Source organism: Lampetra fluviatilis, chromosome 27 (assembly GCF_964198595.1).
Source record: "Lampetra fluviatilis chromosome 27, kcLamFluv1.1, whole genome shotgun sequence".
Classification (NCBI taxonomy): Eukaryota; Metazoa; Chordata; class Hyperoartia; order Petromyzontiformes; family Petromyzontidae; genus Lampetra; species Lampetra fluviatilis.
In genome coordinates this window covers 284,808-306,828 of record NC_136301.1, presented here as the reverse complement: position 1 = coordinate 306,828, position 22,021 = coordinate 284,808, and the positions used below count along the sequence as shown (strand labels likewise).

At 49.8% G+C, this 22,021-nt stretch overlaps 1 protein-coding gene across 1 annotated transcript in view; it reads right to left on the bottom strand.

Moving 5' to 3' along the window:
• LOC144942432 (scavenger receptor cysteine-rich domain-containing protein DMBT1-like) overlaps positions 1-22,021 on the bottom strand; it is a gene marked incomplete at its 3' end in the record, with an annotated part of 174,666 nt that overhangs the window by 11,248 nt on the left and 141,397 nt on the right. The window contains exon 13 of the mRNA XM_078869304.1: positions 14,353-14,376. Coding sequence (XP_078725430.1) covers positions 14,353-14,376 — 24 coding nt within the window. The remainder of the gene's footprint in view (positions 1-14,352; positions 14,377-22,021) is intronic.

The following is a 22,021-nucleotide window of genomic DNA, read 5'->3' as shown; positions in this document are numbered from 1 at the left end:
AGTCGGCCGCGGCCATTACCGACGCCTTTTTGTTTGGGTATATTATGGATAAGGGGGCGCCTGAGAGACTCCTCACGGACCAGGGCAGGAATTTCTCTTCTAAATTATTGGCGGAAGTGTGCGCGGGCCTTGGGACTAAGAAAGTACGGACATCCCCATACCATCCGCAGACGGATGGTATGGTTGAACGGCTGAACAGGACATTGTCTGCCATGCTTTGCCATACCGTGAGTGAACAACAATCAGATTGGGATCTGCACATCCCCGGGGTGCTTTCGGCGTACAGGATGACGCCTCATGCGGCTACAGGATATTCGCCGTTTTACCTTATGTATGGTCGAGAAAACGTGCCGCCGGTGGATGTGCAATTGGGAACTGGGGTGAAGGGACCTCGTAAACCACTTCCTGAATACATTCAGGACACGGTTCGCCGAGTCACGGAGGCGCGGGAGAATGCCCGCGTGGCTACGGCCAAAGCCCAGGCCCGGAACGAGCGATATGCGCGACGGTCTGAGGGGGAGTGCCCTTGGAAGGTTGGGGACCTAGCCTGGCTTCATTGTCCACAGGTACGTCCGGGGACCTCGCCGAAATTGCACAAACCCTGGCATGGTCCCGTACGCCTCATTGCGGTTCCCAACCCACAGTCAGCACGCGTCCAGATTGGGTCTCGTCGCTGGGTTGTGCATACGTCGCGCTTGAAACCATATGTTGCTCCCTTACATGATGCGTCATCCCCCAATGTTGCCTTGCCGGGGTCTGTTGCTGCTGACTCTCCCCTGCCTGCGTCCATTGATCTTGCTGGAGAGCCTGTCGTACCTGTTCCAGACAGGCCGGCCGTGACATTGCGGGGGACGAGGGGCCCTGCTCGGAGGACGCCTGCCAGGTCTGCGGGACCTTCGAGCCCTGCAGCCCTTCCGACCCAGCTGCGGGCACGGTCACAGGACAAGCCCAAGACTAACTCTTTAGGGACACGGGACGTCGGTGGACTTCCAGCTGCGACAGGGGGATTACCCCCTGTCATTCCTCGACTTTCATCGCGTTCCCGTTCTGCGAGTGGGCCGCCGACCGTCCGGGACGGGCCGGCGACCCGCACACGTTCCAAATCGCTTACGTTTCGTTGATTGTTGTTGTCTTGTTATTTTTTTCTTACAGTTGTATTTATTGCATGCTTTTGTACGTTCGTTGATGTTAATTGCGTTGTTGTTGTTCTTGCTGTTACATTGTATGCTTAGTGTCCTTTAGGGGGGGAAGCTCGGTTCGCCGCATTACGATTTGCTATTGGTCAGCCGAGGTCGGCTGGGATTTTTCTACGGGGGAGGGTGGTGTAATGCGGGCGTAAGCGACCTTCCGGATGTGACGTCACGGGGGGTGGAGTCATGTGACGTGGGTGGAAGGTTCGGGTCCTTAAGCGGGTAAACCGGAAGGGGAAGGCAGTCGGGGTGTGAGCGGAAAAGAGTGAGGCCACGCGGGCGAGTGTGGAGAGGGGGGGCGCCGACGGCCATCGGGAGCCAACCCCGAAGATAAGAGGAAGCTGCGGAGTGGTGTGCAGCTGCAGAGGAGACAGCCAGGAGGGCTGCGTGTTAGAGGCAGCGGTGTGGCTGCCAGGAGAAGCTGCGGAGTGGTGTGCAGCTGCAGAGGAGACAGCCAGGAGGGCTGCGTGTTAGAGGCAGCGGTGTGGCTGCCAGGAGGAGCTGCGGAGAGAGAGAGAGAGGGGGCTGCTTGTTAGAGGCAGCGGTGTGGCTGCCAGGAGGAGCTGCGGAGAGAGAGAGAGAGAGCAAGAAGCTGTCAGAGCTGCGGAGGGAGAAGAGCAGCAGCGAGTACAGCCAAGGGGGGCTGTGGGAGAGAAACAGCAGCGGAGCTGCTGTTGTGGATCGGGCCGACATTGGAGTCAGCACCGAGGAGAAGCTACAGAGTAAAGACAGCCGTGTGGGTGTACAGCACGAACCGAATAATAAAGGACACTGAGCCAGACATCGTGGTCCAGTCGTTTATTACACTAGTAATAATAATGCTCAATTGTTTACTCAGGAAAGCCTCAATGAGTCTGAAGAGAAAAAACTTTGCCACGATTCATTGTGCCAGCAACATTTTGTAATTTTACTCTTATTATAAATTAGTTACATTTCATATTAATATATTAGATTTTTTAAGAATTTGCCTGGAACTCAATAGCTACTTTTCGTGCCACTTTGTATGCCAATTTATCAAAAAATAGCTTATTGCGTCACGTGGGACGTGTTTATTAATCATCGGGCGCGTGCAACGAATCAAAAGACTTGTTCAGTTGGTGACATTGCACAATCCATTGCACAATCGCAAATGTTCAAATCACCGACTACACGTGTGTGGCCAAGAATAAGGCGAGTGAAGAGGAGCTCGCACAGCAACGGTTCACTCGCTCGGTGCACCACCCTCATGGTCGCTCTGACAACAGCAGCAGACACAACAACAGCAACAACAACAACCCCTCGTGTGTGAGTGAACGCGATGACTCACTCGGTGGGGGAGGTGTTGAAGCTGCTCCACGAGACGACGTCAGCAGTTGGAAGAGAGGGAATCACAAGCGTGACGTTATATAGTGGATATTCACCCCTAAGGCGATCGCTTTTAACGGAGATAAACAAAATCTCACTGGCCGGGGTGGCGATGAAGTCCCTTTTCATGACGCGGCTCTGACGCATTCTGCCCTCGCAATTCGGGAAGTATTTGTCGCCGGAATGATTGAGTGGACAATGGATTGGAAGAGGATCTGATGTGATGTGACCGCCCCGATGCACACAGCAACAAGAGCACTTGGCAATAATCCCCTTAAGTGCGAAGTCTTCTCCTTGATAATTCCCAAAGGAGGATACTTCATACTCCAGATCGACACATATCGAGAAGCTGGAGACTACCCTGAGGGTCCGCAGCCATCACCCAGACAGCATCGCTCTGCTACGAGATGTCAGTCTCTCGGAGACTGTGGCCACATTCAAAACTTACCTCAAAACTTTATTTATACAATTACACGCATTCAACTGTCAGCTAATTCGGCAAACGGCTTTTAGCATTTATTTCATTATTTAGCCGTTTTTCTAGTTACGATTTGCCATCACGCTGAATGTCTGCAGCTTTGTCTTGTACGGCGCTTTGGGCTCCCTCATCGAACGCGTTTTAAAAACAAGTTTATTATGATTAATACTGTCGCTTACAAGCTGCGGGGTCATTCAAAATGTGCTCAAATGACCTTCAGTCAGAGACGAAAAGAGGGGGCGAAGGTCACTGATAATTACGCGACCTGGAGACACGGCACGAACCCTGGTGGCCAGGATTTCCCAAACTCCATTCCTTGCGGCCCACGTCCACGCCGACTTCTTTCTGCGTTCACCGATTTACCCTCCACGTTCAAATTACTCTCTCGAGAAACGGTGCCTTAACGCGGCGAGAGAGTTTGTGTACGTCTGAGAAGCTGATCGCTATACCGTCGAGAGCCTAGTGCTCTCAGAAGGGTCACCCAAGGCGGGAAGACTTCAGTGGAGACGTCAGACAAAACCCGTTTCGAAAGGTCCCCACATGACCTTTTCAAATAAATGGTGATCCAAGAAAGCAACGGGAAACTACTTGGATTATTGCTCCCTTGAAAACTTCAATGATGACAAGCAAAATCAACAAAGGCCCTGAGTATCGGCGTCCTTTAAATAGGACAGGGGTGCTAAGAATCTCCGAGCTTGTGTCAAAGAACCCTTTCAAAGTAGCAACTTGGAACGTTAGAAGTTTACTTCAAGCAGGAAAACTAGCCAATGTCATACAAGAAATGGATCGACTTAAAATCAACATAATCGGTCTAAGCGAAACTAAATGGCCTGGAACAAAAAAGTTTATATCGAGCGAACACCACATCTTCTGCTCCGGAGGAGAAGAAAACACCAAACAAACATACGGTGTCGCCTTTATAGTACACAAGAAATTAGCGAATAAAGTCAACAACTTTACCCCAGTATCAGAACGAATAGCACTACTACAATTAGCAGGCAACAAAGTCAACGTGAACATTCTACAGGTTTATGCTCCAACAGCAGATAAACAAGATCATGAAATCGAATCGTTCTATGAGCAACTAACCAACACGCTGAAGCCGCTGAAGAAGCAAGACATCACTATAATCCTCGGCGATTTCAATGCCAAGGTTGGCCACGGTCGAATGCAGAACATTGTCGGAGAACACGGACTAGGAACAAGGAATGAACGAGGCGACAGACTGGTTCAATTCTGCCAAGAAGAACGTTTCAGTATTGCTAACACGTGGTTCCAATTACCACCTCGACGACTGTACACGTGGACCTCGCCGCAAGACTCCGACAACAACATCGTCAGGAACCAAATCGATTATATCCTAATTAACATCAGGTTTAAGTCCAGTGTGATTACAGCAAAAACCTACCCTGGAGCCGATATATCGTCAGATCATAACCCAGTAACAGCTACAATAAGACTCAAATTGCGATCAATACAATGTACAAAGACGAGACGAGCAGACCTGGAGAAACTGAAGAACAGCGCCGATAAAAGACAAATACAGCAACATCTCAACGATAGCATCCGCTCAATAACAACAGAAACAGCAGATGTTCAGGAGTACTGGCGCTCGTTCAAACAATGCATCACAGAAACAACAGAAGTCATGCTGGGACATCAGCCACCGAAAAAGAAACAACGATGGATGACACATTGTATTCTCGATCTAATGAGCCAACGAAGAATGTACAAAAACAACAACTTGGAGAAGTACAAACAAATGCAACAGAAGATCAGAGAAGCAATCCGACAGGCAAAAGAAAAGTGGATGGAAGAACAATGCGCCGAGATTGAAGAACTAATTAAAAACATGACCATTTTACTCTGCACAAGAAGCTCAAAGAAGCTGGTAACATCTACAGACCAGCCCCAACAGCTACCTTGTATGCGGACAACAACCAACCAATCCTAAATAAACAAGAAAAAATGGACACCTGGACAAACTATATACACAAGCTCTATGGCGCCATGAGAACACCTGCAGAAAAAGACCAACAGATGTCGAAAGACGCTCTACACATTTTAACATCAGAAGTAGAACATGCAATCAAAACAGCTAAGTCAGGCAAAGCGTGCGGGCCCGACACAATCCATGTAGAATTGCTCAAACTATTAGACAGTAACAACATACGACAACTGACTAATTGGTACAATCAAATATACAATGGCAATAAAATTCCATCCGACTGGCTACAATCCATCTTTGTGGCAATACCAAAGAAAGCAACAAGCCGGAAATGCGAGGACTACAGACTGATAAGCTTGATGAGCCACGTGCTGAAAGTCTTCCTGAAGGTGATCCAACAGCGCATACGCTCCACATGCGAAAATGCATTGAAGAACACACAGTTTGGCTTCTGCAAAGGACTAGGCACAAGAGAAGCAATCTTCTGTCTACAGATACTACTACAGCGATGCTACGAACATCAGAAAGAAGTGTACATCTGCTTCATAGATTACGAGAAAGCCTTTGACTCAGTCGACCACGACCGACTAGCAGCTCTATAAAAACAACTGGGACTAGATAAAAACGACATCAACTTCATCATTGCTCTTTATTGGAAGCAAACAGCCCAACTCCGATATGACAACGAATTGACAGACCCAACACCAATACAAAAAGGTGTGCGACAAGGCTGCCCACTTTCACCCAGTCTTTTCAACATCTACTCGGAGCAGATTTTTGATCGAACACTAGCAGATAAAACATTGGTATTAAAGTCAATGGACAATACATCAACAACATCAGGTATGCCGACGACACTGCACTGCTGGCCGATTCGGAACAAGACCTACAACAAATCTTGGACGAGGTTGCCACAGAGAGTCAAATATGGGGCTTACGAATTAATAAAAAGAAAACAAAGGTTATGAAGGTCAGCCGAACTACAAGCGAAACAACAATCAAGCTTGGTAGCGAAAAATTGGAACAAGTACACCGATTTAAATACCTTGGTGTAATCATTGACGATCAGTTGAACCATGAAGTCGAAATCAAGAGCAGAATTGAACAAGCAAGGCAAGCATTTATTAAATGGAAAACACTCCTTGCAGACCGCAACTTGAGTACATCACTGAAACTGCGCACACTGAAATGCTACATCTGGTCAATTTTGCTGTACGGAGTTGAGACGTGGACACTGACAATAACAGCAACAAAAAGGCTCGAAGCTTTCGAGATGTGGCTGTATCGAAGAATGCTGAAAATCCCATGGACAGCCAAAACCACCAATACACAAGTTCTGCAAGATATGGGCACTGACAGGCAACTGCTGAAGACCATCATTAGCAGGAAGTGTTACTACCTAGGCCACATTGCCCGAAAAGACCACAAATACCAGCTATTAAAGCTAATCCTGGAAGGAAAAATCGAAGGGAAAAAACGACCAGGACGGCCAAAAACGACATGGCTCAGTAACATCAAAACATGGTTACAATTAACAACAGCACAAACTCTACACGCCGTGCTAGACCGGGACCAATATCATCGTGAAGTCGCACACGCCGTTAGGCAGCACTAAAAAAGAAGAAGTTCAAATTAACTCGTTCCACGCTGTACGCGCCAGATAATTGTTAAACACGTCCCACGTGACGCGCTAAGCAATTAAATATGTATTTGTTAATCGATCCAATTCACATGAACATTGAGATAGTGTCCATGTGCGTGCACATGTTTTACGTATCCGTGTGTGTGTACACGTGTTTCACATGAACGGCACGGCGTTACTTGCTGAGCGCGTGGGACTTGTTTAGCGCCGCGCATCGGGCGCGTGCAGCGTGGAACGAATGAATTTGAATCTGAACGGGGAGTAAATTGGAAAACGCGGAAAGATGTCGCGTGGAGGTGGGGCCGCGAGGACTGGAGTTGGGGAAACCCTGCGCGTAGCCACTTGGAGTTCAGTTGGTGACATTGCACAATCCCAAATGTGAAAATCGCCAGCTACACGTGTGTGGCCAAGACAGAGGTGAGTGAAGAGGAGCTCACACAGCAACGGTTCACTCGATCGGTGCACCACCCTCATGGTGGCTTTGACAACAGCAGCAGACACAACAACCGCAGCAACAACAACAACAACAACCGCAACAACAACCCCTCGTGTGAGTGAAAGCGATGACTCACTCGGTGGGGGAGGTGTAGGAGCTGCTCCACGAGAATACGTCAGCAGTTGGGAGAGAGGGAATCGCAAGCGTGAGGTTATCCAGTGGATATTCATTCCTAAGGCAATCGTTTTTAATGCAGACAAAATATCACTGGCCGGCGCATTCTGCCCTCGCAAGTCGGGAAATAGTTGAAGCAGGAATTGTTGAGTGGATGATGGTTCGGAGAAGATCTGACGTGATGTTGACGCCCAATTCCCAAACCTTTTCAACAACAACAGCACGTGCTAATAATTCCCTTAAGTGTGAAGTGTTCTCCTTGATAATTCCAAAAAGAGGATAATTTACACTTGACATCGACACATATCGAGGAGCTTGAGACAGCAGTGTGGAACTGCCTTCACAGTCCACTGCCATCATCCACTTGGAAGAATCTGTCGAGGCGTACTTGGGTACTAATTCCAGCTGTGTGCTGAGAATCGAGGGTAGCACACGGAGCCGCTCGACTCGAGGGGCATTGTTTTTAGTTTTTTATACAAAGCAACTTGAATGCGAAAGAATAGACCAACGGTACTCACCAGGTGTAGCGAGACTCGTAGCTTTGTCACCGAAGGACATTGGGGACGTGACAAAGAGAAAAAATTAGACAAACGCACCGTTGTCAATATCATATTCATTTAATGGCATTGGTCACAATCGCTCAATAATGCAATCGGTGCTAAAGGGTCGAGAAATTGTAAATTGCTTATGAATATTAAGATTCTCATCCCATAATCAACTATTAAACTGTAGGGGTGTCAGGGGAAGGATTCCCACCAATATGAGGGTTAGTGGGAAGGGTAATCGAGGATATATAAGGGGAGAACAGGCGGGAAGAAGGGGCCTTTGGCAGGAACGAGATTGGGACAGCTGGGGACAGGTGTGGATGGGAAAAAAGGATTAAAAGACAAACCCCCTGCAATCTTGTGTCGGCTCTCCTTTACATCCGGTGGCAGCGGTGGGATCTATAATGGCTATGAAGAAGAATCCCCGCGGAAAAGAGCCAAGAGAAGAGGAAGCAGGGGCCGGAGATCCTTCCCATCCTGGGCAACAAGGGGGCCTGGGTCGCCTGGAGGACCCCATGGAGGACCACATGGCCCGCGTGGAGAGGGCACTCCAGGAACTACTGCAGAGGTTCCCTATGGGGGGCCCGCCGGCAACGGGACCCCCACCCCCACGCATACTACGGGAGGAGAGGCCACGAGACCCGGAGGCCGACCAGCCGGCTGGGCAGGAGCCGCAACCAACCTCGTCACGCCAGCCGCCGGCGCTCCCGCCAAAACCCCCCGGGCTAAATACCCAACACTGAGAGCAGGTGGCAGGACGGGCGCGTTGGCTGGGGCCCATCGACAAGTTCGTGGCCGAGGAAGGAGATTGGGAGGTGTTTGTCTGCCGATTCGAGGCTGCCTTCCACGCTCTCGAGTTGTCAGACGAAGAGGCACTACGAGCTTTGCCATCCATTCTGGACGACGATGTGCTCTCCTCTTACACCTCCCTTCCCTCACACAGCAAGACCACGCTACAGGCGGCCTACGAGGCTTTGGGGGAGATCTACTGCCCAGCTGAAGGAGCCTGTAAACGGTTCCAGGACCGCCAGCGAGGGGCTAGAGATTCCCTTTTAGCCTACAGGGGTGCGCTGCTCGTGTTGGCGAGGAGGGCTTTCCCTCGCCTGGATGAAAAAGTGCTCGAGGACCTCGTGCCACCGTTGTGGTCGAGAGGGGCATGTGGCGAGGGGGTGCCGCACGGAGCCGGAGGCCGCCAACGCCACCTGGAACCCGCCGGGGCCGAACGCCGACAGGATCCATGCGAGTGACGCCGTCCCGCCCGGCCTCTCGGTCGGGCCGAAAAATTACACCCCCGACGCCGCGACCTCACCGGGAGCCTCCTCGGGGTGGGCACCGTCCGTGTCGTTCCCCGGTCCCCACTGTCCTGGTTGGGGGAAGGGGATCATGCCGGGGGTCGCGCCAGGGCCGGGGATCGCGCCGGGGCCGGGGATCGCGCCGGGGCCGGGGATCGCGCCGGGGCCGGGAACCGCGCCGAGGCCAGAGATCACGTCGCGACTGGAAGTGGCGTCGCGGCCGGACATGGCATCGCGGGCGGACGTGACATCACAACCGGAAGTACCGTCGCGGCCAGAAGTGACGTCACGGACGGAAATGGCGTCGCGGACGGGTTTGGTTTCGCGGGCGGATGTGACGTTGCGACCGGAAGTGACGTCACTAGTTACCTGCGACGCCGGCGAGTTGTCAGGGGCAACGGCCCCTGGGATGAGACAGCATACACAATTGCCGTTGCGCCCTGGAGCAGTTCCATGCCCCGCCTCGCCATCGGTTTGCGGCGGAGCGAGACAGGACCAGGGGACCACACCATGAAGGGGGCCCACGCCCCTGTGACAAAGGAAGGGGAGGGGAGAAGTGATGGGCTCACGGGAAGGCCCATCCCCCAATCCCCACCGCCCACTACAATGGGGGGGGGGGGGTCCCCCCACACCACAAGGGGGGCCCATCCTACGTCACCAAGGGGGGGGGGGGCAATTTGCACCACATAGAGAGCCCAGCCCGCACCCCAGGGGGAAGCCCACACTATGTAACAAGGGCGCATTCACCCTGCTGCGACGCACTCCAAAGGGAGGCACCCCTTCTTTGGTCCATTCACATCCATCCCCCATCATCTCATGAGCCGCCGCCTGGTCAGTGGCCGGACTCAGCCACACAATGGAGGAAGCTTGCAAGGCGGGTGGTAGCGGCCACGTCAGGAACCTCGGTCCTGGTCGGTGAAATTGCGGGAGTGTTGGCACGTATCTTGGTTGACACGGGGGCATCAGCCACGATCATCTCGAGCACCATGCACGAGATGCTGCCGGAAAAAAAACGGCCTTTAGTCCCCATCAAGACGACGTTCATTGGAGCAAATGGAGGCAGCATGGGCTTCCTGGGCCAGGTTGAAGCCCTGATACAGATTGGGCAGCTTTCGGTAGCAGGACCCATCCTTGTCTCCGCAACGTTGCCCGTACCCTGCCTGTTGGGGACGGACTTTCTGAGGCGGATGCCAATGAAAATTGATCTGGCCAATGGGTGGGTGGAAGTCCAGTGAACGCATCTCCATTTCCTAAAGGCGGAGGAGGCCAGCCGGGGTGTACCCTACGTGCAGGCTCTGGTCAGTAAGTCTGTCTCCATTCCCCCGGCAGCCCAGATGCTGATTCTGCTGCGATATCAGTCCTCCCTCGTGACAGCCCGACCGGACTCACCCATCCTGGTGTCTCCGGCGTCAGCTGCCACGGATCGCCATGCGCTGGTGGGAGCTGAAACTATTGTCCAGAGGAACCAGCATCTGTTCATTCAGGTGCTGAACACCTCCAATAGAACAGCGACGGTGCAGGAGGGAACAGTTCTGGCCCACATTAGTCCCTTGTCACTAGGAGCCCCCTGGACGGAGCCCAGCTTGTAGGCAGCATCAGCCAGTCTGAGGACAGAGGGGCCGAATCGTGGATGGACCAGCTGGCGGGGCCTGAGCCGGGATTGCCGCCTGACCAGAAACACCAGCTGCACTCGTTATTGCATGAGTTCTCGGATGTGTTCAGCCGGGGACCGTTCGACCTAGGACGCACAAATCTGTCGCAGTAGCACATCAACATGGGAGATGCCGCACCCCTGCGCCAAAACACATAGAATGAGCCCGATGGAAAAAGGGCACATTCAACAAGCGGTGCAGGAGATGCTGCGGGCTAACATAATTTCTCCATCCTCGAGTCCATGGGGGGCACCGGTGGTCCTAGTCAAGAAGTCAGACGGGCCACTAAGATTCTGTGTGGACTTCCGGCGCCTCAATGCTGTCACGCTTGCCAACGCATATCCCCTACCACATATCGACGACTCATTGGATGCACTGGCAGGAGCAAAACATTTCAGTATGCTGGATGTATTGTCCGGGTTCTGGCAGGTCCCACTAGATGCGGACTCCCGGCCTAAAACAGCGTTCCGGACACCACAGGGCCTGTTCGAATTCAACTGCCTGCCTATGGGCCTCCAGACTGCGCCGGCGACGTTCCAACACTTAATGGAGTTGGCCTTAGCAGGCCTCCAATGGGAAACATGCTTCATCTACCTGGACGACGTCATTGTCTTCAGCCGATAATTCGAGGAACACATTGACCAATTACGTCAGGTATTCCTGCGGTTCCGGAACGCGAACTTGAAGCTCAAGCCGTCGAAGTGCCACCTTATGCAGTCGTCGGTGCACTACTTGGGCCACGTCGTCAGTAAATCTGGAGTGGCTACAGACCCAGAAAAAACGGCCTGCGTGAGGGCCTGGGCTGTTCCCACAACGGTTCCGGAGGTACGCCGGTTTGTGGGTTTCGTTTCTTACTACCACCGGTTTGTACCCAACTTTGCAACCATTGCCAAGCACATGCACGTGTTGACGGCGAAAAACCAGAGGTTTTATTGGGGCCCTCTGGAGGAAGAGGCATTCCAGCAGCTGCGTTCGCGTCTGACAGATGCACCACCATTGGCCTTTCCGGATTTTGGCCTCCCCTTTATCCTGGACACGGATGCCAGCGATGTGGGCATTGGCAGTGTCTTATCGCAAGTCCAGCAGGGTCGGGAGGTGGTTATCGTCTACGGTAGTCACGTGCTTTCATCAGCGGAGCAGCGCTACTGCGTCACATGTAGGGAACTCCTGGCAGTCGTTCACTTCGTGCAGCAATTCCGACCCTACCTGTATGGTCGCAAATTTACGGTCCACACTGACCACGCGGCCTTGCAGTATTCGCTCCGCAACGACCAGCCTTCGGGCCAGCTGGCCAGGTGGATAGAGTGCCTGCAGGAGTACAGGTACCAAGTGGTGCATCACAAAGGGACCAGACACGCCAACGCAGACGCATTGTCCCGGCTGGCGCCCTAGGGCCCTTGTGCATGCACCACAGGCGGGGCACGCTGCAAGGAGGCGAGGCCGGAGGGGACTGTCATCACTCCCGTACGCACGGCAGAGGGCACACAGGGTGAGGTCCAGCTGACCGACCATGACCTGGGGCTGACCTTGGATGATTGGAGACGTCTACAGCTGGAGGAAGCCTCACTGCGAACGCTATGCTTCTCAGCAGAGGCAGGGGGGGAGGAGTACATCGTATGGGAGGACCTCCTCATGTGATAGGACCCGACAGGGCGCCGGCGATGCCTGGTAGTTCCGGAGTCACTGCGTCAACAATTGGTTATGGACGTACACGGCCGCCAGCTGCTGCCATAGTCATCCTCTCGGCCGACAAGGGCAATGCTACTGTCATAATGGATAAAACCACATATAACAACAAAATCCAGGACCTTCTTAATGATGGCAGTTACACCAAAATCAACAAAGATCCTACTAACAGCCTGGCTACAAAAACCAACAATATAATTACCAGTTCGACTTCTCTAATCGAACCATTCAAATGGCTCTCCCTAAAACCTTCTGCTACTAGACCACCCATATTCTATGGTCTTCCTAAAATCCATAAAGAAGGTACTTTACTTCGGCCCATCATTCCACTATCAACTCTCCTACCTACACACTGGCCTGTTTTCTGTCTGATACTTTGCTTCTATAATACGAGAGTTCACTGCCGATCGCCGATCGGTGAGATAGGCTCCGCCGCTTGTACCATCACACAATCAGAGGGACGAGCCAGAGTTAGGGGCGGAGCTTAAAGGCTCTGGGGAAGTAACCATCTAGAAGGTTCGTGAGGGGGCGTGGCTGTAGGCGGGGCTTGATGACATAGGCCAGGGGATATAAGGGGGAAGTGGAACACGAGCACGTGGTTATAATCCCTAGGATGTCCTTAATTATATCAAGGTGCACTGTGTTGGTTATAATTGACATTAGATGTTATCAAGCTGATTCGCTCTGACAACAGCAGCAGACACAACAACAACAACCCCTCGTGTGAGTGAACGCGATGACTCACCCGGTGGAGAAGGTGTTGAAGCTGCTCCACGAGACGACGTCAGCAGTTGGGAGAGAGGGAATCACAAGCGTGACGTTATACAGTGGATATTGATTCCTAAGGCTATCGTTTTTAATGCAGACAAAATATCCCTGGCCGGCGCATTCTGCCCTCGCAAGTCGAGAAATAGTTGAAGCAGGAATTGTTGAGTGGATGATGGTTCGGAGAAGATCTGCTGTGGTGTTGACGCCCAATGCCCAAACCTTTCAACAACAGCACGTGGTAATAAATCTCTTAAGTGTGAAGTGTTCTCCTTGATAATTCCCCAAGGACAATAATGTACACTTCACATCGACACATCGAGGAGCTTGAGACAGCGGCATGGAACTGCCTTCACAGTCCGCTGCCATCATCCACTTGGAAGAATCTGTCGAGGGGTACTTGGGTACGAATTCCATCTGTGTGCTGAGAATCGAGGGTAACGCACGGAGCCGCTCGACTCGAGGTGCATTGTTTTTGTTTTAATGCAAAGGGACTAATACGGTGCGCATGCAACTTGAATGCGAAATAATAGACAAACGGTGCTCACCAGATGTAGCGGGACCCGTAGCTTCGTCACCAAAGGACATTGGGGACGTGACAAAGAGAAAAGATGAGGCAAACGCACCGTTGTCAATATCGTATTCATTTAATGTAATTGGTTACATTCGCTCAAAAATGCAATCGGCGTTAAGGGGTCGAGAAATTGCAAATTGCTTCTGAATATTAAGATTCTCATCCCATAATCAACTATTAAACCACCGTAATTGGCGAAGGAATGTAGACTTCTTCACGTTGACACAATTGTGTAACACTCCACGCTGCCTTAATGTGAAATGTACTATTACTAAATACATAAAATACAATAAATATTCTATTAAAAACAACATTCTTACACATCCCATCAGCCGCACGGCCCTTCTGAGAGTACATCATTTTAGCAGCACCTGCTCAAATTCAAGAAAACTCTGGACCGGTTTTGGCATTCGGGCTCGCTTGAATTCAATGCTGGTGAACGGCCTCGAGTTACGCCATCGAATCCAGGGTGATCCGAAGCGACATGACAAATCATCAAATGGTACCTCACGGATTATTGTTGGTCATAGACACGTACAACAATGTCAAATCCACTACTGGATGCCTGCCGGTCGTGGGGGTTTATTAGGCCATACTTCAGAAAACATATATTGTGATTACAGTACTTTACAACATTGGAATTTGCTGTACTGTCCTCTGCTGCCCACAGTGTAGCCTTGCAGCCGACAGCCTATAGCACCTGTTATGCATGGTGATCTCCCCCACGATCACTACAAGCCTGGTTCAACTCAACCTCGCTTTGCTTCCAGGATCTCGACGAGATCGGGGGCATTCCGAAAACGCATGGAAATTCCATATTCCATATTTTATGTTATGTAATAAAAATAAAACCCGTCTAGCCTGAACAGGCTGTTGTGGCAAGTGCTGGTAGCGATCCCCTATCAAGGCCGACACCGCACACGAGGGGTGGTTTGGCCAATATCAACACCCCGCCGCCTTTGTATCCCCAGTGCTGATGGGTTTTTTTATGCACCGCACCAGGTAATATATTTAAGGCTGAGTTGACTGAGGGGAGGAGGTCCAGGACAAATTAAAATATTAATCAGCGATGCCGAGTGGCCGGGTTCGTAGTGCAGTGCGCTAACCACTGCACTACCGCTCCTCAAGGTTATGTATACACACAAAACAAAGATCCCCGTGTAGCCTTACCAGACTGTTGGGGCAAGTGTTGTAAGCGAGCGCTTATGAAGGTCGGCACGGCACACGAGGGGGTTTAATGGTGGCCACCACTATTCCCGGTCACATTTATCTCCCGAGTGGCGATGTTAAAACATTCCACCAGATGCTCATTTGCGGCTGAGTCGACGTAGGGGAGGCCCAGGACCGATTAAAATGATCACCACACAGAGACTCACACGTACGCCCCTTTACCTGCCACGGCATGGAACATCAGCAGAGAAGTGAGCAGCCATCGTACGACGCAGGAGGTGTCGTACAGCATCTTCATTGTTCTGACCACGCTGTGATGTTTCGAACACAGGCGCGTCCCCCCAAGAATCGAGTGCGTGAGGGCGTGGGTCGCATCCTTTTTATGCCCCTCGCCTTTCAAATGTGCCTCTGCGGGCCCCCGAGCATTATTCTAAATGTCGAACGTTCGGGAGAAATATAATTCGGTAAGCAGATACTTCCCATTTCACAATGCGTAGGCAACCCGCACAAAACTTGTTTGCTAGACAACAGTTAATCTTCGCTTGCCGTGGATACATTGCGCGGATTTTATAAATCGCCCGCGGCTATCAGCAGCACTATTAATCTGGCTACCAGCCTTGAAAACTCGTCAACGTGACTTCATGCCAACAATAGCAGAAGGTAATCACTCACCCGAGAAAGAACAAGTAGGGGCTTTTTTTCAAAAGTCGGTAAAAATAAACCCATATTCTTGTTTCTTTCGGTAAAGTCACGTAAAAGGGAAATAATAAAATAATATAAATATGAAACACTAAAAATTCTCACGACGTTTCGACTGCAACACAAGTAATCATCATCAGGTGTGAAATCCACAGCAAAAAAAACGCTCAATATTTCCAGGGCCACAATGCACGTCGTGAATACGCGACGATGGTCCTTAGGTTGCCGACGCCTGCCCAAGAGGGACCTCAAGCGACCTCGCCTATGCTGCACAGTTGTAGTTTGCGGTGCCTCTCTCCCCGTGGTCGCGTGGATTTTTCTCCGGGTCCTCTGATTTTTTCCTGCACATTTAGAAACATGCGTTGAGAGTATTTGGCTGCTATACATTTTCACGTGATAAGCCACTTTGTTGAACTATCATTTGTGGTTAGGTCGCTTCTGAAAAAGAGCCATATAGCTCAGTGGGCCTTACCTTGTAAGATACATTTTTTTTTTTACTTTCGTCTCATTGTTGGAGCTCACGTTCTATTAGGAGTGTTTAGGGCTAAGAAATGGACGGGTGGCTCAGAAGTCAGGGTGCAGAGCTGATGACGATTTAGAGCCTGGGTTTGAATCCAGACACGGGCAGCTGACTGAATCCACTCAGCTGCCCGTGGTTAAACCAACTTATCAGTTGCAGAGTTGACGGTCTCGGTCCAGTCACCAATGCCTGAACAAACAAACAAACAAACCCCATCACGTAAAATTGAGTTCCGGGCTTAGTTTGTTTAGCTGAAGTCCAGCTATGAGAATTAATATCTCGAAGACTGTCCGCGCGACGAACATTACTGCCAGGAGCAGCACGGAAGGAACGTACCGTGTGAGACTGAAGGTCACACTGGAAGAGATTTGAAAGGTAGTTCTGTAATTTCTGCTTCCACGAACCATTCTCTAACACGATAATGTCAGAAAACAAAAGTCCAGAACTTAGGCTCTGGACCTGGAGAAGCACCCTGCGTAATCAGTGTTCAATGCTGTAGAAGCAGTGGAGGAATGTGCTTACCTGGGATCTGCACAGATACCACTGATGGACGATGTAGACCTGATGTCATGCGCCAGATTGGCCTGGCCTTAAGGATAATTGAACCGCATTTGGTCCCAGAAACGATTAAGTTTGGGTACCAAATTGGGAGGATACCAGTGCTGCGTCTTGTCAGTTTTGTTGCTGTACAGTGCGGAGCGTGGACATTACTTCAAGCTCATTTGGATCAGTTGCAGTCCTTCCACATGCAGTGCCAAAGCCCTCTTCGTCAGAAATGTCACCATTGCATCTGTAACCAGTCTCCGAAGTGGTCGAGAGCTTAGTTGGAGGGGACTGCTGTGACTTTGTGGACACGTCGCCAGTCTCAACGCGCAAACTCCTGCAGCCAATTGCAGTCACTTCAGTTGGCGGTCGACGTTCGAAGTGTGAACTGCGACCCTCAAATTGACGCCCCCCCCCACCCACCGTGACCCGTGGATCAAACAAATCACTCGAGACGCCGCTGTATGGCAGCAAGAGCAGTTTATGCGCATGCTGTCGCAAGAGGTCACACGATTTGCGCAACAGTCCTTCGTTGACTCTACGTGATGGTTGAATTAATTAAATAATCTTGCATTGCAGTTTTCGAGACATTTAAATTGAATCTTAGTCTCAGCACAGTTGCCACGAATTTCTGATAAAAGAAAAGAACACTGTCATGTTTAGACTTCCCATGGATGCAAAAACCACTCTGAGGCCCTAATTTATTGATATCCATTACCACATTATTTTGTGACATATATTCTCGTTATACAGTATACATATTCTCCACAACGACCATTATTATTACTGTTATTATTATTTTGTGATACGTGTTATGTTGTTTTGGGACCTTGCCTTCGTAGACAGAAGCAGCAACGCTGTAACCTTGAAGAAACTCCGCAGGCACATCTAGACGACAACAGTACGAAGAATAAAGTCCAGTATGGCTTTTCAGTCATTGATTATCATCAGCAGCCATGGTCAATCCACTGCTGTATGAAGCCCCCCCCAATCCACCACCACCTTGGGGTGCCGCGGTGGCGAGATGTTATTTCCCTCGACTGGTATGGAGGAGGTCGTGGGTTCGTTCCCGATCTTGACGCCTGTAAATTTGGAGTTTGCCTGTTATCCCCGTGGTCGCATAGATTTCTCTCTGGGTCCTCCGTTTTTTTCCTCCATATTTATAAACATGCTTTTAGATTATTTCGCTGCTATAAAATTTTCACGTGATAAGCCACTTCGTTGAGCTGTCATTCGTGGTCAGGTCAATTCTGAAAAAGAGCTATATAGCTCAGTGAGCCGTACCTGGTAAACATTTTAGTGATCCTGCCTAGCCACCCTGCAGCATGAACTAATTTTAGACGCCTTTAATTTATTTCATGATTGGAATGCGCTAATGTTTATACTTTAATTAACGATGCGTATCCTGTGTCTGTATCCGGATCTATATTTTGGCTATCGGCGTCAATGTCGATCGTTCACCGTTTTTTCGCCCTGTGAACTAAAATCGCACGGTTGGAATGCTAGCTCGCTGCAAACATAAGTCCCGGTAATGGTGGGCACTGCACCGTCGTTGCCGGGTGTGAACAATGGGTGCCACGTGATGGGTGAAATCACGTTAGAATCTTAAGAATTCTGGAAATCGCCTGATGAAGTTGGTTGTAATGACCAGCGAAACGTCGTGCTCAAATTTTAAATGTTGTGGGTTTATTCTCCAGCACACCGGTGGTGCTGAAGCCGTAACTAGTTGGCACGTTTTGTTCACGTGACAACCCTTATTGATTGGCTGTGTCGGGTGGAGGTGGATTTACGACAAGCTTACATTTTCGCGATCAAGCCTATAAATACGTTAGTCTGAAGAAGCATACCTTCTTCAGGAACTGGTGATTCTTTTTGCATAATGCACAAATTACCAAGTGCTATGGTTACTCGTTTTGCATGTGTTGTTTTAAACGTATATGGTTGTCCGGCCAGCGCTATAGTTTGCGGTTATGGCGGTGCATGGCTTTGTTCTCGCCATTTAGTTGATTGATGAGACGTTGCCCGTAGGGCAGAGAGCCTTTTCAAAAGCAAATAAAACTTCAATAACGCAATGTCTCCCTTTTCGAATGCCAAGCTATACACAATATTGATTTGAAGCTTCCGTGACTGCAGGAATCCATACTCTTTGGTTATTTCGGTAAAGTCACGTGGGTAGAAATAAAATAAGTAAAACAGTCTGCATCAGCAGCAGACCATGCTTTCCCATCTGATGACGGACGCTTGTGTTGCACCCGAAACGTCGTAATTTATTTTATTTTATACCTACGTGACTTTACCGAAATAACCAAAGAGTATAAACAATATGTTGCGCCACAAAATGTTCGCGGCTATCGCTTGTGGCTGCCACCACGTGCTCTGCGTAGCTTTGCATGCGTCAGTGCACGTACGAAGACATCTTCTTAAATTGTCTTCGCCTGGCTGATGTTGATGGAGAGCAACAGCTCTAATGTTATACTGTGGCGGTTGAGCCAGATTATTGCATCAGGATTAGTGGACGGTATCCCTATTATGCCCACTTTGTACAGGTCTCTGTGGGAGTCTATGGGTCTATGTTTCCTTCCCAAGGCGGGTGTTGACGTAGAGCAACAACTTTAAATTAACATTGAGGTGGTTGAACCAGATGGTTGTCAGGAAAAGCAAAGCGGTGAATCATCGCTGTAACAATGCCGCCGCCGCCTCTTGAATGTTTGTTAATCGGGCATTGAATCTCATTTCTGTGTTTCATGACTCTGCTCTGGGTGGTGACCACGGTCTCCGCACACTCACCGGAGAGCGTTTTAAATTTCTGATGTCTGCATCATCATTTTCATCAACTATTTGCAACACCTGCTGATGCTGCTGTGGTTTGTGCAGATGATGCGGTGTAGTGTTGTGGCCCAGAAGATTTGCATGAGATCGAAGGTAATTTTAAGAGTCCAACGATGTCAGGTTAATATTTCTATCTCAGATCTTGCGCTTGTGAAGATATGAGGATGTTTTCTCGTTTGGACAGGATGCTCATGGCATCTGTTCAGCACCATTGGCTGTGCTGTACCAATGATGCTGAAATTATGTACTCCCAGAAGGCTGTGTGGCTGATGGGTTGTGTTAAATACTTTATTATACGCATGGACAAATATGTGAAGGAGGCGTAATTTCTGTGTTTTTTTGTAAATTATATTCTCCACAGCGACGCAAATTATTAGAATGTAGTCATTTGAGTTTCTTGACTCAATTAATTGATATTCTACCACCAGTATCGCCCATTAGTCGTCATTCCTTGTGGTCATGCATCCTGTCTATGCCCACTTTGCTTTAAATCGAAATGTAGCAGTGTTGTTTACTTGATTTTGTATCTGATTGGCGTGTTTTGTCTCTCAGTGCCATTCCAAACATGACACCTCTACATTGTTACGAGATGAGATTTGTTTTTGGTCTCCTCCATTCATCATCTGGTACAGACGACAAATCGTTTCGTGCAGTGACATTTGGAGAGTGTCTGAAGAAGAAAACATCACGATTCGAGAACATGAATATGGGCCAACTCTCAAAATTAACAGCGTTTCACAATAGATACAAGCCTCAAGGAAGGCAATGACTAAAAATAAGATCTTAAGGTTGAATTACTCAAGAAGGTGTCTGCAATATGCGAGGCGATACGTGCAGTGCCCTAAGCAACAACCTCGGCCAGAGCCACTGTTTGGTTACAGGCGTGGAGACCGATTGGCTGCTTGTCCGCGAGTCGAGATGTCGATGGCAGGGCTCTAATTGGTGGTCGGTAGGGCCGTCCATAGGTTGGATTGGGGGGGGGGGGGTACAGAGCCCGTGGATAATCACGGTGTGCGGGCCTCCCGACGCCTTACAACTAACTCACAAGTGTAGTGAGTCCAACTGAGTCGCAGATGTTATCTTGGGAGCAACACTCTTATTAACATAACAATACACAACACAACCTATACTCGGGTCTCGAATGCCCATCTAGCCATGCTATGGCAGAACTATACACGGTTCGCTATCCCAGTCCGGACCACAAGCTGGGTCCCGGACCGTGTGGAAATAGAGGCTTCTTCTCCCCAATGTGGATCTTTGAACAGCAACACATGAAGAACCCCGTGCTCCTCACAGAGCTCTCATTATATGCCCTCGGGTTGGTGCTGGCTACGCCCTTAGCCCCAAGAGGCGAGTGTGTGAGGGCGGGGGTCCCATCCTTGTATGCCCCTCACCTTTCAAATGTGCCTTTGCGGGCCCCCGAGCATTGTTCTAAATGATGAACATTCGGGAGAAATGTAATTCGATAAGCAGATACTTCACATTTCACAATGCGTAGGCAACCCCCACAAAATTTGTTTGGTAGACAACAGTTCATCTTCGCTTGCCGTGGATACATTGCACGGATTTCACAAATCGCCTGCGGCTATCAGCAGCACTAATTATCTGGCTACCAGCCTTGAAAACTCGTCAACGTGACTTCATGCCAACAATAGCAGAAGGTAATCACTCACCTGAGAACAGGGGTTAGCAATCAAAAGAACAAGTAGGGGCTTTTTTCAAAATTCTGCCTCACGGCAGGTTTTGCCTCACGGCAGATGTGGGGGTATGTGTACACAGGAATTTCCTGTTTTTGTAATGCGAGCGTAAATGGGTTCTAGATTTGAAGCTTTCGTGACTGCAAGGATTCATATTCTTGGGTTTTTTCGGTAAAGTCGCATAGGTAAAAAAATAAAATTTTAATTATTAATTTAAATTTTTTACCTACGTGAATTTTATTGTTATTTTTTACCTACGTGACTTTACCGAAAAAACCCAAGAATATGAATATAGCGTAAATGGGGTTTGCTGCTGGGTTCTGGCCCAATCACACGGCCCGGGGTATTGGGGGGCGGAGCCCGGTATGGGGGGCGTGTGGGAGGGGCCGCCGTTCACCTCGGCTCCAATTGGAAGCGAGGTGAATGGGGGTGGAGCCAGCAGGGCAGTATGGGAAGGCCGGATCTGATTATCCGGAAGAGGAGGAGTCAGGGTCACGTGGGGGAGAGGATATAAGTGGGAGCCCGGAAGAGATCGGGGTCAGTTGCGGGAGTAAAGAGGCTGAGCCACGTTGGGTGGGGCGCGCGCGAGACGACGCTGGTCCGCGGACAGGACCAGCGGGGTGCGGAGAAAGAAAATAAATAAAAGACCAACGGAGACCAGCAGTGCCTGACGGAGTCTTTTATTACATTTTGATGCCGAGTTTGGTCACATGACCAGGAAGTTACGATTTAAGATTCACTCTCAATCACATGGGTGTCAGCCATTACACAGTACAGAATGGAGGCACAAATAGTCATTGTCTGTAAATTCGTGTTTGTTCTTATAATATTGGGAAT